Raw genomic sequence first — 16,482 nt, 5'->3', positions numbered from 1 at the left:
GCATAAAAACACTTTCTTACCACTTTCCCACCGTCAACACTCAACACCCACCCACCAGAGGGAAGCGCACTCTCTCCAGGACCTGTCAATCAAACGGTCTGTCTGCGTGTGCTCTATAGGCCAATGCTATGCTGTGGTTTCGTCTGTAGCAGTACGTGTTACTGAGAGATTATGTTGGCGGTTTATGGATAGTTATTTATATTAATTAGGCTATTTAGGTTCATCATGCATAGTCTGTTGAATGCCATGGTGTAAGGCATGATATTGCCACTGTATTACTAATTTATTTAGGCCTACCACCTTTCTTTCTCATACAAAGTTTCCCACCTCTATCATACCAAGACAGGCCTATTTCATGTTTGTATTGGCTGCTGAAGCTGATACGGGCCTATATGTTTTTATAGGCCATTTACAGTACAGTTTGTCATTTCATATAGCCCAATTCTATGCATCATTACATTACACTACACTCACTAGACTCATATGATGCTTTGTGTAGTTGTTAAAAGATGCCCTCTGGATCGAAATCGAATCGATCCAGGAAATTTGGATCGATTCCCAGCCCTCCCTTTAAATAGGTTGCGGGAAGGGGCTGTGGGGGTCCTCCCCCAGAAAATTTTGTGTTTTTAAAGATGCAATTTCCTGCAGTCTAATGGCAAATCCCATCTGACATCTCACTCCCTCAGATTTTTGATGTACCTGAACAATTTATTTCTATCATTAGGCTTAATGAGATTGACTTGACACAAATTTCAAGAATTTCAAACATTCAAGGATTTTGCACCAGTGGGAACCCTGCAAATGGTATTGGAGAATGTAGTGACAGTATAACTCCCTTACCGAGAGGTCCTCTCCAGAATGCTCGGATGATGTGTCTTCTATGTTGATGCTGGTCTCTGTCTCGACCAACCTTTCCAGTGGGAGGGAGGGTAAGTCAGATGATTTTCCTGGGTCTGCAATGGCGTTCTGCAACAAAAAGGTTTTGCATTATGTAACAAATTAATAAAAAAAAATGCACATGCAATGTATACATTTTTCTCTGCGAATGAAATCAAGTAGGGAGGGAATGGCTTTAGCCGGGTTACCATTGTTAAGCACATAAAGCCCCTTTTCTAAGTTGTCTGCAATCCAACAGAGTGGTAACAACACATTTTATAGTGAAACATGACTTCCGTAATGTTTTGCTTTCAAACTTATTAGGGAATGTCAGGGAACATCCCTACCCAGTTCGTGAGATTCGCACTTTTGAAAACAAAGTTGTACAGAAAACAAATGCCAACATGAACATAGAAGACCATTCTTAAGTCTGTTCAGACAAAACCCAAATTAGCAAAGTAACGGAGATGGCAGCAAACATTTAGTAAATGGTGAGGAGTGGACCACTCTACTGCATTTCGGACAACTCCGAAAAGGGGCTTAATGTGCTTGCCAACTGCAGGCTTCCCACACCTTTTTCATGAACAAATTCAAGCACTTTTCAAGCACCAAATTCTCAGTTTTCCAGCATCTTTAAATAGGGAAGGGGCTGTGGGGGTCCTCCCCCAGAAAATTGTGTTTTTAAGATGCAATTTCCTGCAGTCTAATGGCAAATCCCATCTGACATCTCACTCCCTCAGATTTTTTATGTACCTGAACAATATATTTCTATCATTAGCAGGGCTTTGAACCGTTATTTTTTTCCAAACGTTCCGAACAGAAACAGAATTATAACGTTTCTGGTTATGAGTTCCACCAATAAATTGACGTTCCCGAACCGGTTAGAACAAAAAAATATTGTTCCCGGAACGGTTAATTTCGTTCCTGTCAACTGATTACTCCCCATAGGAATAACTGACGTTAATTAACCAAGAAAGACGGAAGTGCAAATGAGCCAAACAGTTTATTCAAGCGGATGAAATTAATATCCTCAAGAATTTTGTCATTCAGGGACGACCTAAGCGGAGAAGCGGAGAATAAACCTCAATGATGAAAATGCACGCTCCACCCTGACTTGGGTCACGGGGAGCGCTATGATGGACATTGTGAGTTTGTGATTTGAAGCGGCCATGGATGCCCAATAACGTAGAACATTCTCGGTGCGCTTTACACACGCTTCTCTGCAATGTCTTATAATGATGCAATGGAAACTCTGTCCTTTTGTATGACAGTGGTTTCTCTTATTTAAGATGTGGAGTGGAGACTTTGTAATCCACAGCTCTCTCTCCATTCAGTCAGAAAATGTCTGATGTCACACAGGACGTGAACCTCAACTGTCATGGTAATGTGCGCAGGAAAATATTTTTTTTGTTGTTTGAAGAACGGTATTAACCGGTATTAACCGGTTACCATTATTTTTAAATATGTGTTCCCGTTCCAGAACATAAAAAATAATAAAGTTTCCGGTTTCGTTTCTGTTCCCTGTAAAATACAAAAAGTTCCTGGTTTTCGTTTTCGTTCCTTGAACCGGTTCAAAGCCCTGATCATTAGGCTTAATTGACTTAACACAAATTTCCAGCATTTTCAAGCACTTCAAACATTCAAGCATTTTCACAACCATGAAAACACCCAATTGAAATTCAAGCATTTTCAAGGGATTCAAGCACCAGTGGGAACCCTGCAAATGGTATTAGAGAATGTAGTGACAGTATAACTCCCTTACCGAGAGGTCCTCTCCAGAATGCTCAGATGAATGCTCTGATGTGTCTATGTTGATGCTGGTCTCTGATGATGTGTCTTCTATGTTGATGCTGGTCTCTGTCTCACCCTCCCTCCCACTGGAAAGGTTGGTCAAGTCAGATGATTTTCCTGGGTCTGCAATGGCGTTCTGCAACAAAAAGGTTTTGCATTAGGCCACACCAATTTAATTTGTTGGTTCTCGGATTCGCCGCTTGTATTTTGTATCAAAATGAAAAAAAAAAAAAAAACGGTTTCAATACCCCAAAAAATGAAATCGCTTAAAAAAACCCGAAGACTGCATGTTTTCATGAACGGAGAGGTGTCTCTTTAGTAGTTGGAGGTCATGTGACGTAGAGAACCAATAAAACCACTCCTTTCAACAAGCCGATTACGACTAGCCAATCAGGAAACGTGTTACATTCAAATGGTTTTACAGACAAACATGCAATGGCAAGTTGAAGCCCCTGTGGGTAGTAGCAGCGGTGAAACACAGTATGGCTCTTAGTGGAATTAGTGGAGTGGGATAGCAGTTTTAAAAAAGAAAAACAACTATGGTCCCGCTTGGAGGAAGCAACCCCCCTGGTTACCCGTAGCTTAATTTCTCCCCCTTCCTCGTTCACAGGCAGCCCGATATTTCAGAATAGAATGTTCGACTTCGCTCAACTATCCGAGTTCACATGTGCCAGCGAGTTTTGTGTTCTCAACCAGGCGAGTTTTGCAACGGAGGAGAGAGTTACTATCACGGTAAAAACAGCAAAATGACTTGAGGATATTTTAAACACGAGAGAGTCACAATCACGGGGAAAAACTAAATGGCTTGAGCGGATATTAAACATTGCCACACAAAAACGCAGACGGGTGCAGAGCTGGCCAAACAACAGGTGACGCGCTAGTCTGTCGGGACTTCTGTGAGAGTTTTTAGATAGCGACTAGGGCAAGGCATCGTTCATGCACCTCGAGACAGCACGAGCGAGAGAGAGAGCGAGAGAGATGGAGAGAGAGAGAGAGAGACTGAGCGAGCGAGCGCACTAGTGCTGTCGTGTCTGTTCGTAGCGCTTGCTAAGAAACCACACTCATTATGCAGAGGGAGAGCGCTCAAAAACGGGGAAATAGACAAAACCCAATTCACCTCAGATTCCACTGTAAACATAGGCTAGGCTATTTGTGCCTAATGATTTTAAAAATTATGACATTTTTAGCAGGGTTTGTTTAAAAAAAAATCCATCCATCCATCTATCTTCATATTGTAACTCTGTACATGTGCCGTGTGCGGCTGGTATGTTGATCTTACTAGTCAAACACATACTGCCTAAAAGGCTACTAATTTGGTCTTTTCTACCAGCCAAACTGCTTGTAGTCAAGATGTGTTAGTTAGGTAGCCTACTGTCATGTCTTTTATAAAGAGCACATTTGGAAGACTAGTCTATAGCACATGAAATGCTCCAGGTCTTTTAAAATATAGCAACAATAATATAATAATAATAATAATAATAATAATTATTATTATTATTATTATTATTATTATTATTATTGTTGTTGTTGTTGCTATTATTATTGCTATTGTTATTATTTTAATTATTATTTTTTAAAGCTGAGGTGCGTGTGTGTATGGGGTGGTGAAAACATTTGGGTGCACATACATTTTGTGCTGGTGCACCTAAAAAAAAATGTAGGCGCACCAGTGCAACCAGTGCAAAAAGTTAGTCTGGAGCCCTGAAGTGCCAAGAAAAAGTCAAGAATCTGAATCAGATTGGACTGTTTGTTTTGTTAAAATTTAATTACTGTAACTTTTTCTGTTACTAGTAGTATTTTGTGCACATTCTGTACTCAAAGAAGAGTGAGATTACATTATTTTTGGTCTTTTATTTTATTGATTTTGGGACTTGTGCTTGTTGGTCACTGTTGTAAGTGGTCTAACATTCTAAAGTTGTACTTGTATAGCTTGTAATTCCATTGATATGGTCACAATGCTGTATTTGCTGTCTTGTTCAATGAAGACTGCGGTTTCAGACTGTTGAATCATCTCAGTTTATTCAAACCAGATTAATATAATAATTGCCCTATGAGCTAATTTTGTGCCTGGTCTATTTGGCTGCCTTAATTCCCTTCTACACTGTCCTTCTCCGTGTCCAGGTGTTTGCCTGTCTTGCACTTTCCTTTGGAGGTCCATGTGAGGCTGATATACAGGTGGTATAACATAACAGTCCCCTTATTACATCCGTGGTATTACCACACGACTAATTTTTTTTTTTTTTTTTTTCGCCCTCTCGCTTCAACTTTTTCCTGAAAAAATCCGAGAACCAACAAATTAAATTGGTGTGGCCTTATGTAACAAATTAATTAAAATGCACATGCAATCTACATTTTTCTGAGCTGTTAAGACAAACAATAACTGCGAAATGGGAATTGAATCTTATTTGACACATAGCCCCATTTTTGTGCTCATCATATACTGTCTAAAGCAGTTTCCCCCAACCAGGGGTACGTGAGGACACTGCAGGGGGTTACTTGGACTTTGACTAAAGTAGAGCTGGCATTACACTGTGCGACTTTTGCCCCGATTTTTCTTTTTAGGGGTCGGGGCGAATTCTTGTTCAATCGCAGGTCAATCGTGAGTCTCGCATCGTGCAGTGTACACAGTTTGATATCCTGGTCGTGCCTAGCCGTGGGGAACCTATGTTTCGAGGGGCCATTTACAGCCCTTGACGTAATTTTAATGTTATGCAGCTTCACATGCAACATGACATTTTGTAAAGGAATCTTAGATATCACATTTGCATTACAATGAAGTTATATTCAGGGGACCTAGAGAAGGTGGGGTCTGTTTTAAAAGTGGCTGCCTTCAATATAGGCCTAAAGTGCAGGGGGAAATCCTGGCTTATGTTCATAGAACGGCCCTTGGAGGACCTTTACTGCCCTTGGAGGAATTTGAAGTTGCCCCTGGAATGAACGAGGTTACCCATCCCTGAGTTAAGGGGTACACATGACACAAAAAAGGGATATGCAGTACAAAAAAAGTTTGGTTAACACTGGTCTATAGGACCAAGAATGAATCAGTAACTAACACTTGTGTCTCAATCATTTACCTCTTCAGTCGCAGAGTCACTTTCTTCCATCACAAAGGACTCATCTAAGAAATTGTCCTACGAGCAGATATAAAAATGTTAAGTGAAATGTTCTGAAAGTGAATTTTGTTATTATCAGCATTATATACATACGTTTCCCCACCCTGTTAATGAAATGAAGTAAGGAGGGAATGGCTTTAGTCAGGTTATCACTATTTAGCACATAAAGCCCCTTTTCTGAGTGGTAATAGCAAATTATACAGCGACACATGGATTCTGTCATGTTTTATTTTGCATTTTATAAATACAGGTTTTTAATGTAATTCACGAAATGAAAAACACCACCACACAAACTCGCTTTCAAACTTCTTAGAGAATGTCAGTGAGCATTCCTACCCAGTTGGTGAGATTCACACTTTTGAACAGACAGGCCTACCAACATGCCCATAAATGACCATTCTAAAGTCGGTTGAGACAAAACCCAAATTAGTAACGGAGACAGCAGCAAAAATTTAAAAATGGTGAAGACCACTCTAATGCATTTCGGACAACTCAGATAAGGGGCTTAATGTGCTAAGTTAAACTTCCCTTCAACTACAAAAGTTAAGGATATGAGTGTACACCTCATGCGGCATTCTAACATTTGACAGACTGTCAATGTCCTGTTCAATTGAATTTGATTTGCATTGCATTGACTTGCATTCCTCAAATTTAGCGCTTTTCCAGAAGGGTGTCATGGACTTACCTGTACTACATATGGCCGTACCGTAACCTCATCCTCCTGAGGAGGCTCAAAATCTGAGCTCCAGTCCACGGTGTCTGCGGAGTCTGCTTCCATGTCTGAATTAGAAGACTGGGACAGATGACACGACTGTTAACATTTACAGTTTAAAAAAAACTTCACATATCTCCACAAAATCAGAGAGGGGATGTTTTTAAAACAGTTCGGATTTTTTTCGGGTGCTGTAGATAAAATGTTGCACTGTCAAGACAAGTCATTCACGCTTCACTTTCTTAACCCTTTAAGACACGGTGTTAATTTTAACACAGTCAATCGGCTACACATCTTCCCATTCGGCCCCCAACTCTCCCTCTAACTGTGTGGGAGGCATTAGCCCACCCACCACACATCTGCCACCAGCAGCCCCACTCCCCATCATTCACAGACCACATACAGTACAGCACGGGAGAGCAGGGTTTCTAAAATATATATAGACCATACCACTGAAACAACATTATTCAAAAAAATTAAGATGTACACAAGCCATCTGGGCCTGCTGACATTTCACCATTTCTATTTAAGAAGAGGACAATGACTATACTGCCGTGCAATACTAGTACAGTAACTCAAAAGGGTCGAAAAAAAAGTTATATCGGAAATCGGTTCTAAACTACCTCATTTGTCTTGTGTCCAAAAATGGTGGTCCAACACCGTCCCGTTTTGGAGAAAACTCATTTTGAAAGTGCAAAAATGACCCAAAAAAGGTTAAACAAAAACGCAGTAAATCGGCGAGTTACTGCTGCACGTTCCAATGGGACTGGTTTGGGAGTAGACAGTAATACAAGCTAAGAACGCAGTAACTCCTGCAGTAACTCCATTTTGTGGCAGTAATACCAGCCAAGAACGCAGTAACTCTGTTTTTTGTGGCAAAAAGACACATAAATGTTGTTTTTTGGGGGGTTTTTTTGTGTGCATTAAATTTCTATCCTAAACAAGCATTACCAGGAAGTGTCACCACCAATTTACCGACAACACAGTTGTCGCGCCATATGGAAAACTTTGAAGCCTTTTTTCTCAGTTTGCCGTTTTCAGAGTTACTGCGTTCTAAGATTGTAGGGCAGTATAGACCGGTAGCCTTGACTTCCACCGTAGTCAAGTGCTTAGAGAAGTTGATGGTGGGGAAACTGAACTCTTACAATGTCAACTTGATCCATGTTAGTATGCCTATAGGGACAACAGGGGCACTGATGATGCAATTCTTTCCATATCACACTCAATTCTGCAATACCTTGAAACCCCAAAGGCTTATGTCAGATACATGTTTGACGATTTCAGCTCTGCTTTTAACACTGCAGCCACACATCCCTCTAAGTAAACTGAAACATACGTCTGTTAACCCTCATCATCATGTGGTACCACTCATTTTAACCAACAGGCCACAACAGGTCAGAGTGAACCAGACAACATCTCAGTTTAAAACAATAAGTAAGGGAGTTCCACAATGATGTGAGTTCACCTCCCTTGTTCACAACATACAGCTAGGCCCATCTGTCATGTCACTATTAATTTATCTGTTACTTGTTGTTGAAAAGAAAATCCCAAGAATTTAGAGAATCCACACATTATAGGCGGAAATACATTTGACAGAATAGGCATCCCCCTGCTCCAGATTCCTTTGGTCCATTGAAAATCACAGTTTGCCGTCATAGACATCTTCACCATTGGTTAGTAAGGAAATAAGTTCAGTATTACACTAACATGTTTTGTGGTGCTGATGGATATGCCATACCTGCCAACCTTTGAAAATGTTTTCGAGTAGCAACTTATCGCGGCGCGGCAATTCACGGCGCAACAACTTGGCATGGCAAAGCAATGGGGTCGCCGGCGGGCCCATCTGAGAGGCTACTTTGTTTTGCATAGTCTGCCCTACACCTACACAGTAAATTCTGCAGTGCTCATTTAACACTTAGAGAGTTCATTTGAGTCCATTTGGGTTGCATTTGTAGGGTTGCCAAATGTCAACAGGGAAGATATGAGACACTTCATTCAGGAAGGGGGGTCCTCCCCCAGAAAAAAATGCTTTTCTTAGATGCAATTTCCTGCATTTTAATGCATTTTAGCCTAACATCCCGTGTATCTGGCAAATAGTTTATCTTGCTCTTCACAGTACTTTGAACTACCATAATTTATTAAACTTTCATGAAAGATTTTTTTGTTTGTTTCACACCATAACACCAATAAAATTCTATGATATAGGCCTAGTGTGCTGGAATTCAGGCCTCTAAATTAACTTTACTGATCACCAGCCAATATTGCTGTTAATCTTACTAGTCAAACATACCACCAGTCTGGCCAGTAGGCCTAAGTGGCTATTAAGTTATCCTATGTACCAGCCAAACAGAGCATTTGGTCACTTGGGGGGTGTTAAGGAGCTGGAATTGAGTATGAAATTGAAGCATTTGCTAATTTTTTTTTTTGGCTGTAGAAGGTACATGTAGGAAAATGTATAATTTGATCATAAAAATCACTGAAATGCCTCGGTATTTTATAAACAAAAAGTTGAATTGTAATGATTCTTACATCATCTCCCCCAATACTAATAAATGGTGATGTTGTCACCTACTGTGAAGAAGCATCAGCAGTAGAGAAAAAGATAAAGACAAGTGTTATCTAAGCTAGGATAATATCAGGTTAATATTATTACCTTGGGGGCTAACATCAAAATCACACTTTCAGTATTCATTCAGTGCAAAATGCGTCATGTAGTGGCTCTACTGAGGGACGGGGGCGGCTAATGGCCAATGCGCTTGGAACTTGCACAGTAACTCTTGAGGGGCATCGCTTCTTTTTTCACTTCTCTGCATAATAGTAGGCCTATCTACCCTCATCTGCCGTCATGAGTTGGCTATTGTTCACTGTTCGGCACATATATGATGATAGGATAATTGATTTTATTATTAGATTACCATACGTGATTACGGATAGTACTCGTGGAGTGATGCGTATTTGGTATGACGCCTGTTACACCTGTTCAGAATGGGCCATGACTCAGGGGGGAACAGTATTCCGGTGTCATGGTAGGTTACGGATGTAGACCTACTCCGAGCACAACCGTTAGAACTATTGCTTTATTTCCCCGAGTTAAAATGATCCGGCGCAAAGGGAAACCGAATTTAGTTTGCTGCTAATCTGCTAATTTATAGCGCGGTCATCGACACATTTTCTCATTCGGGAGTAATCTCGTTTCGGTCCAATATCAAAACAAGCAACAACATATTGCCGTCAAATACGGCGAAACATTGGGTGAATCATTACGACAGACCTCGGCCTTTATTTATTTTCACAAGTTTAGGGATTTAGCAACTGGACGCAATTCACTATTCCCATACAGGCTACCTTTCTCAAAGTCCATTTACCTTTGAAACGGTGATTTTGACGGTGCTCACTTGTAAAACTACAGCGACAGTACCAATATGGATAATACATGATGACAGGAGGAGGGCACTTGTTTTCAGAGATTATAGGAGTAGGCTAGGCCTACATTAACCAGTCTCTCTGCTTGTGTGATTCCGAAGCAAACTTTCTGTCGGCACGCAGCTGATGCCTAGGCTCGAGAGGAGCGCAGCATAACAAATGAAGACATCCAAACTAGCGCTCTGATTGGTCAATATTCCCCCCAACACGTTGCTGGCCAATGCAAAGGCCAGCGCGAGACAATTGCAAGCAGAGCCATGTCTACGGCTCTGTCTGGTTGCAAGTCTACAGAGCAATTTATAAGGGCCCATGAACACACTTTGCTATTGGTTTTTCCCGTATTTTGAAGTGACAGTGCCGTAGTTTGATGTCAAAATCCGTATCTGCTTAACAAAATGCGTAATGGTCGGCAGGTATGATATGCTATGGCTTCAGTGCGCTCACGCTGTAACGCAATAAATCAAAGACTATGCACAATGGTTGCAATTCGCGCGCCCTTTTCCCTGAGCCATTATAAAAATGTTTTATGCGACGGAGCCTATTGAAAACGAGTTGTATGCCAAGGCAGCTACGTTCCTCACGTGGGCTATTGATAGTGGTTGGTCGGGCGCTGTCGGCAAAGACAGTCCCTTGAGAATTGTCCAATTCACCTTGCACACCCCGTGGCAGTCCGCGAAGGTGCCAGGACACCCGTGGCATATTCGACAGTGAGCCAGTGCTCAGGAGAAGCCGCCATCAGTACATAGTTTGTGATCAGTGCTTAATTCCCCTTGCGCATCTTGTTGTTAATGATACTCTGACAGGTGCAGCAGGACATTTTATACTCGCTGGGACGTGACATCATCACACCCTGTCCAGTTTCGGTTGGCTCTGGTTTCAGTCTGCTGACTTTGGCATTGGGACGTGGCCCGTGGCCGATTTAACAAAATCGTTTCAGACAAAGAAAGCGTTTCAGACGGACAGACCTATGGACGCACACAGCCTATTATAGAAATGCTTGGACGCATCTAACATCATATTTTGTCAATAATAATAATAAAAAAAATCACAATTTACCTACTGTCCCAATTTCAATCGAATTGGAGTTTGCACAAAAGGAGATATTGCTTTCAAAAATCAGTTTACAACTTGCCAAGTGGTATTAGAGAATGTAGTGACAATATAACTCCCTTACCGAGAGATCCTCTCCAGAATGCTCTGATGAATGCTCTGATGATGTCTCTTCTATATTGATGCTGTTCTCTGTCTCACCCTCCCTCCCACTGGAAAGGTTGGTCAAGTCAGATGATTTTCCTGGGTCTGCAATGGCGTTCTGCAACAAAAACGTTTCAAGTTGTGCAACAGATGAATTCAAAGTAAAAATGCACATGCAGTGTAAAATGCAACGTTTATCTGCAATTAAGTATGAAATTGGAAGTACGTTATAACAGGAATTGAGTGTTTATCTTTTCAAAAACAAGTGACAGATAAACCAATAGTGATATGACAGAGGGGCCTAGCTATATGACAAAACGGTGACAGACAGATAGTGATAAAACAGATCATGATAAATCAGTAGCAATATCCAACCATTTGTTTTAAAAATGTCTAAAACATTGAATTATTAATTTCAATCAATAAGCAACAAGTGGACGCATCTTTCTCCCCCTTCGGACTTGTTTCACACATAACCCCATATTTGTGTTAATTTACAGTTTATAGGACAAACACTAAATATCAGTAACAAACCCTTCTGCCTTGATCTTCTGGGTCTTCAGTCGCACAGTCACTGTCTTCGTCCACAGAAGACTGATCAGACAATCTGTCCTTTGAGCAGATGTAAAAACGGAGAAGCCTCAACTTCGTTGACTCGTACATCGTGCCCACAGTGTCTTCCAACGGAATTAAATTCCTTTTGAAGTCACGCATCTCAAAATCAAAGTCCTCTTCTGGTCCTTTGTTGGACAAACCATCTGGAAAAAATAACTGCTTTGCAGTTTCCATCACCTGCTGGACAGTTGTTTCTTTGTTGACGGTTGTGCATCTCGTCCCACCTCCAAACCTTGTTCGGACCTGGGTGTAGTGAGATTTGTTGTAGTGAAGCCATCCAATTTCTATTTTTCTGACTTGCTTTTCTGCATTTTTGTTGTCTTTTCTGGCCATTCCATGTGATCCTGATGGCGTATGGTGACCCTTACTCGTCATCTTCCGACCCCCAATCTTCTCTTTTATCCTCTCTAAGAGAGTCTCTCTCGTAGCTGTCTGGTGCTGCTGATTACAAAAAGATACTGTTGCTAGACGATCCCCGTAAGCTGGTATGTATCTCGCAAGCTGTGAGTCTGTCATAAGAGCAAGTACTGCCTTGTCGATCTGCAAGCAAAATATGTTGGGAAAAAAGCTGTTAAAAATAGTTTGAAACATGAACTCATGCAAAACAAGTAGCAAGTTTATTTTTTAAAAAGGTACACTGTGCAGGAAATGGTCAAAAAGGTACTGCTACTATGCAGCTCATTATTGCCAAATTAGATCATGAAAGTTTACTAAGTTATAAAATAATATTTTCTAGTATGGCCCAAATACAGTCACTTTTGCAGATAAACATGTCTATTTCTGAAAATTCAAAATGGCAGACCATGGACAAGATCCTCCTCTTAATGTATGAAGTGCAATTAGTGCAGTCATAATGAATACTTCGAATTTGATGGTGGTGGTAAGAATACATGAAAAAGGTAACATTAGTGAATGGGTAGCATGAATTCTGTAAATAGACCATTACACATTTTGCACATTGTACCTTTAACAAAAGGACAGCATATACAGCTCCAGGCCTTTTTATTAGAATAGCATGAAAAAGTTGATTTATTTCCATAATTCCATCAATAATGTTAAACTGTCATGGATTGTAGATTCATGGCCCAGTTTTTTAACTATTCCAATTATTATTTTTTTTCTTTTTATATACGTTGGCCTTCCAGCTAAAAACCCCCATGAATTGGGGAATTCGCAGCATTAGAATATTGTAATAAAATCACATTTTTCTTCATCAAAATTCGAGTCACATTAAATCAGTTGAAATTTGGTACTTTCTACATAACATGCAATGTTCAATACTTGGTTAGGACATTCTCTGTCTTCATAACGGCCATGATGCGTTTAACATTGAAGTCAATGGCAAAAACAGTGCATGGGAGTTATGGAAGCTCAGATATCATTGATGCTTTGCTGTCAGCTGTTCTTGTTTGTTGACCTGGTGCCCCACACTTCCCTCTTCAATATACCCTAAGATTTCCATGCCACGTTTTGGTGTTAACTCACCAGTTTAATTCTAACTCAACAGAAATTAAATCCCATTCATTTTCAATGGGGTTTAATTTCTGGTGATTTAGAATTAAACTAATTTGAAAAAAAAAAAAACTTAATACCCAAATAAGTTAAGAATAATTGCTAGTACAAACTATGTACGATTACATTTACATTATTGATTCTCCAGTAGCAATGATTTACCTATTTACTAAATATTTTTTAGCTTTCAGTAATTGGCTTTCAGTAATTGTACTGGAAAGTGTGTTCCAGGTGTGAGAGGCTCTGTAGGAGAAAGCCTGACTAAAAGCGCTCTCCCCAAATGGGACAGAGCAATCACCCCTGTTTGCTTTTTGTAATAAATGTCTGTAGAGGAGGAGGGGCCAGGGCATGAAAAACATATGGAGTAAAATAGGGTCATTTTATTTAATATAATTATCCCAGTCCAACAGTTGATGTTTTTTTTTAAATATTGATATGTGTTGGGATTTCCAAAACATGGGCTATATGACAAACACAGGAGTAGTCACGCTCCTTATAACTGTTGATGCCACCATGGTTCTGTGCCAGCCTGTTTTTTTTTATTTTTTATCTGAGTTACAGGGGCACGGATGACTAAATCTGATCAGACACAGAATTCAAGCAACATCTACCGTCTGTTTAGGGCGCTCTCCCACTGGGAGACAAGGCAGGCTGCACGTGTGTGCACGTAATCGAAAAACAAGCTCAGCTCTCGCAATCATGCACGCGAAGTCGGGAGCAAAATGCGAATGAAAGGGTTGAAAGTCATACTAGCACACGTGCGTCAGTTGCGCAATATGCAAACAATTGCTAGTACTGTACAGCCCTGTGACGGCGGTTAATAACGCAATTAAACTCCGAATTCTTCCCAGTTAGCAATACAGTCTGCTGTGGTCTAAAGCATGGTGTGGGGTGGCGCCGCAGCCCTCGTTTACATGTAACCGACTGCAGATCTAGTTCGTTGGGAAGATATATTTTACTGAATCATTTGGTTCTAATATAACATCTAGGTTTGCGCGCAGTGCATGGGAAAGATCGATAGGAAGTATGAATCCCGTGCGATATTCTTAGCGGAAAACATTTCAGACACATATCTACCTTCATTTTTACACTATTACATCGACATCATCAAAAGACACACGCGCTAACCACGTGAGCTAGCTAGCTAGCCTCCTAGCTGCTATCACGATGTCCTACATGCGCACATCATGACATGACACAAGAAAATGAATTTCGTGCATTTTACACCCACTTTGTCTCTCTTCATGAGCGAGATCCTATCCTTGGCCAGGGCTCGGCTTAGGAGGAACTCCTCCAAATCGCTCTCCATGCTGCCTGGAAACACTTGCTGCTGTGTGGTGAACCTCCAGGGCGCATCGCATGAAAGAAAGTTTCGTGGCCAGTGCACCTGGTATTGCCAAAGTCGCTAGATTACGTCATGAGGTTGCGTATGATGTCACAGCGCCACGCACGGCACGCTGATCTGTTAGAAAACGCAATGTTTATTCAACCAAACCCAAAACTAAAAAAACAAAAATACTGCAGTCCTCCTGGGCTTTTTCCACCTTTTATATTAAGTTTGGTTTATTTATTTTCACCTTAAGTGTATCATTATTTTAATACCACTATCTTTTTTTTTTTTTACTTTGTTGATTATTCTGCTGTAGGGCCTATTGTCTTACACACAGACCGCGGGGTTTGTAGTCATGGAGTGTGGTGGGGGATGGGATTCAAACCTGCAATCCTCTGATCTAAAGCCCATCGCTAACCACTAGGCCGCCCCTAATAATAAAAAATAGATACAAAATCTGTAGAAAACATGCCCACATCACATATTTTTCGAGGCCCACATGCTCAATACGTTCATAATTTTGAAAAACTATGAATTTGTCACTGAAACGGCACATGTTTTTAAGGTGCACTGAGTGATATTTTTAGTTGTTAATTTCCAGAATTCATGCTGCCTATTCACAAGTGTTACATTGTTAACAAATCCTTACCACCGCCAAAATTCTAAGTATTCATTAGGAGTTGGAAAATAGCACTTTGATACCCCATTTTGAATTTCCAGAAATAGACATTTTTAAAACTTAGCCTAGTGCACTTTGGTCATACTAGTAAATATTTATATTAGGCCTACTAACATGAAAAAAACAAATTGGGCAATAGGCAGCACAGTTTCAATGAGCAGCGTAGTTACCTACTCTGGCAACACACAGTGCACCTTTAAAAGTTGCAGATTCACCAAAAAGTTACTTAAGGCGCTTGATGAGGTTTTTAGTTGGTGATCTAAGTTGTGATAAGCCACCGCTCATCTGTTTAGAAGGTGCAGGATTCAGTAGAAATTTCAGTATAAAAAGAAGACAATCCGCACACTTCAGGTCTATTTTTGTGCAAAGAAGCTTTACTTGACTTGCAAGCTTTCGGTCCTTAGACCTTCATCAGGCAGAGTGCATACAAACAGTGCTTGTGGTTAATATACATCTATCATATAACCACCCGTCCTCTGAAACAAAGAATAAGTGAACATAAGAGCTCCATCAGGAGAAAAGATGAAAACTATCCTGTAGCTTGTCATTTTAATGATTTGTCACACCCTCTCTCTTCCCTTAGATTTCAAGGTATAGAGCAAGTAACTCTACACAGAGGAGGTGACATCGACAGGAAATTATGCCAAAGAGAACTTTTTTGGATATATACTTTAAATGCATTGCAACCATCAGGTTTAAACGGGGATTTTGACATGAGTGTGTTTATATAATGAAGAAATATGGATTTAATTTTGAACTGTTTGTGCTCTGCTTTATGATGGTTAATGCCTGATGTCTGCAAAGCATGGACTTGTTCTTGTTTTCTCTGTTAATGTTTCATGTTTGTCTTTCACTACATTTCCCAGAATGCTTCACTGACTCAGAGTGCTGCACCACAGGTGCCAATAATGATGTATATTAACCACAAGCACTGTTTGTATGCGCTCTGCCTGATGAAGGTCTAAGGACCAACAGCTTGCAAGTCAAGTAAAGCTTCTTTGCACAAAAATAGACCTGAAGTGTGCGGATTGTCTTCTTTTTATAGTTGGTGATCTAAAAAAGAAGTTTATTTTCTTTCCCTTGAGATGGATTCTCACCTAAGTGAATTGGACTGCTACCAAGAGCTAAGTCAAGCCCATGCATNCTGGATTTTAGAGAAGTCAAGTGCATGAGTGGTTATTTTTTGGTGTTGTGTGTGTGTGTGTGTGTGTGTGTGTGTGTGTGTGTGTGTGTGTGT

General features: G+C 40.5%; 1 protein-coding gene across 1 annotated transcript; it reads right to left on the bottom strand.

The window, feature by feature from the left end:
• Positions 1–840: 840 nt before the first annotated feature.
• LOC134444147 (uncharacterized) lies at positions 841–14,686 on the bottom strand (the record flags this gene model as incomplete). The annotated part of the gene is made up of 7 exons (XM_063193583.1): positions 14,468–14,686; positions 11,644–12,264; positions 11,090–11,227; positions 6,466–6,573; positions 5,742–5,798; positions 2,639–2,803; positions 841–966 (listed from the first exon to the last, which is right to left on the bottom strand). Coding segments are annotated over exons 1-7 (1,293 nt in total), but the record flags the coding sequence as incomplete, so codon positions are not given.
• Between the last annotated feature and the right edge of the window lie 1,796 nt (positions 14,687–16,482).

The sequence above is a fragment of the Engraulis encrasicolus genome, unplaced genomic scaffold, assembly GCF_034702125.1.
Source record: "Engraulis encrasicolus isolate BLACKSEA-1 unplaced genomic scaffold, IST_EnEncr_1.0 scaffold_473_np1212, whole genome shotgun sequence".
NCBI classification, from domain to species: Eukaryota; Metazoa; Chordata; class Actinopteri; order Clupeiformes; family Engraulidae; genus Engraulis; species Engraulis encrasicolus.
Note: the sequence above shows the minus strand (reverse complement) of the source record. Positions and strands in the feature narration are given on the sequence as shown.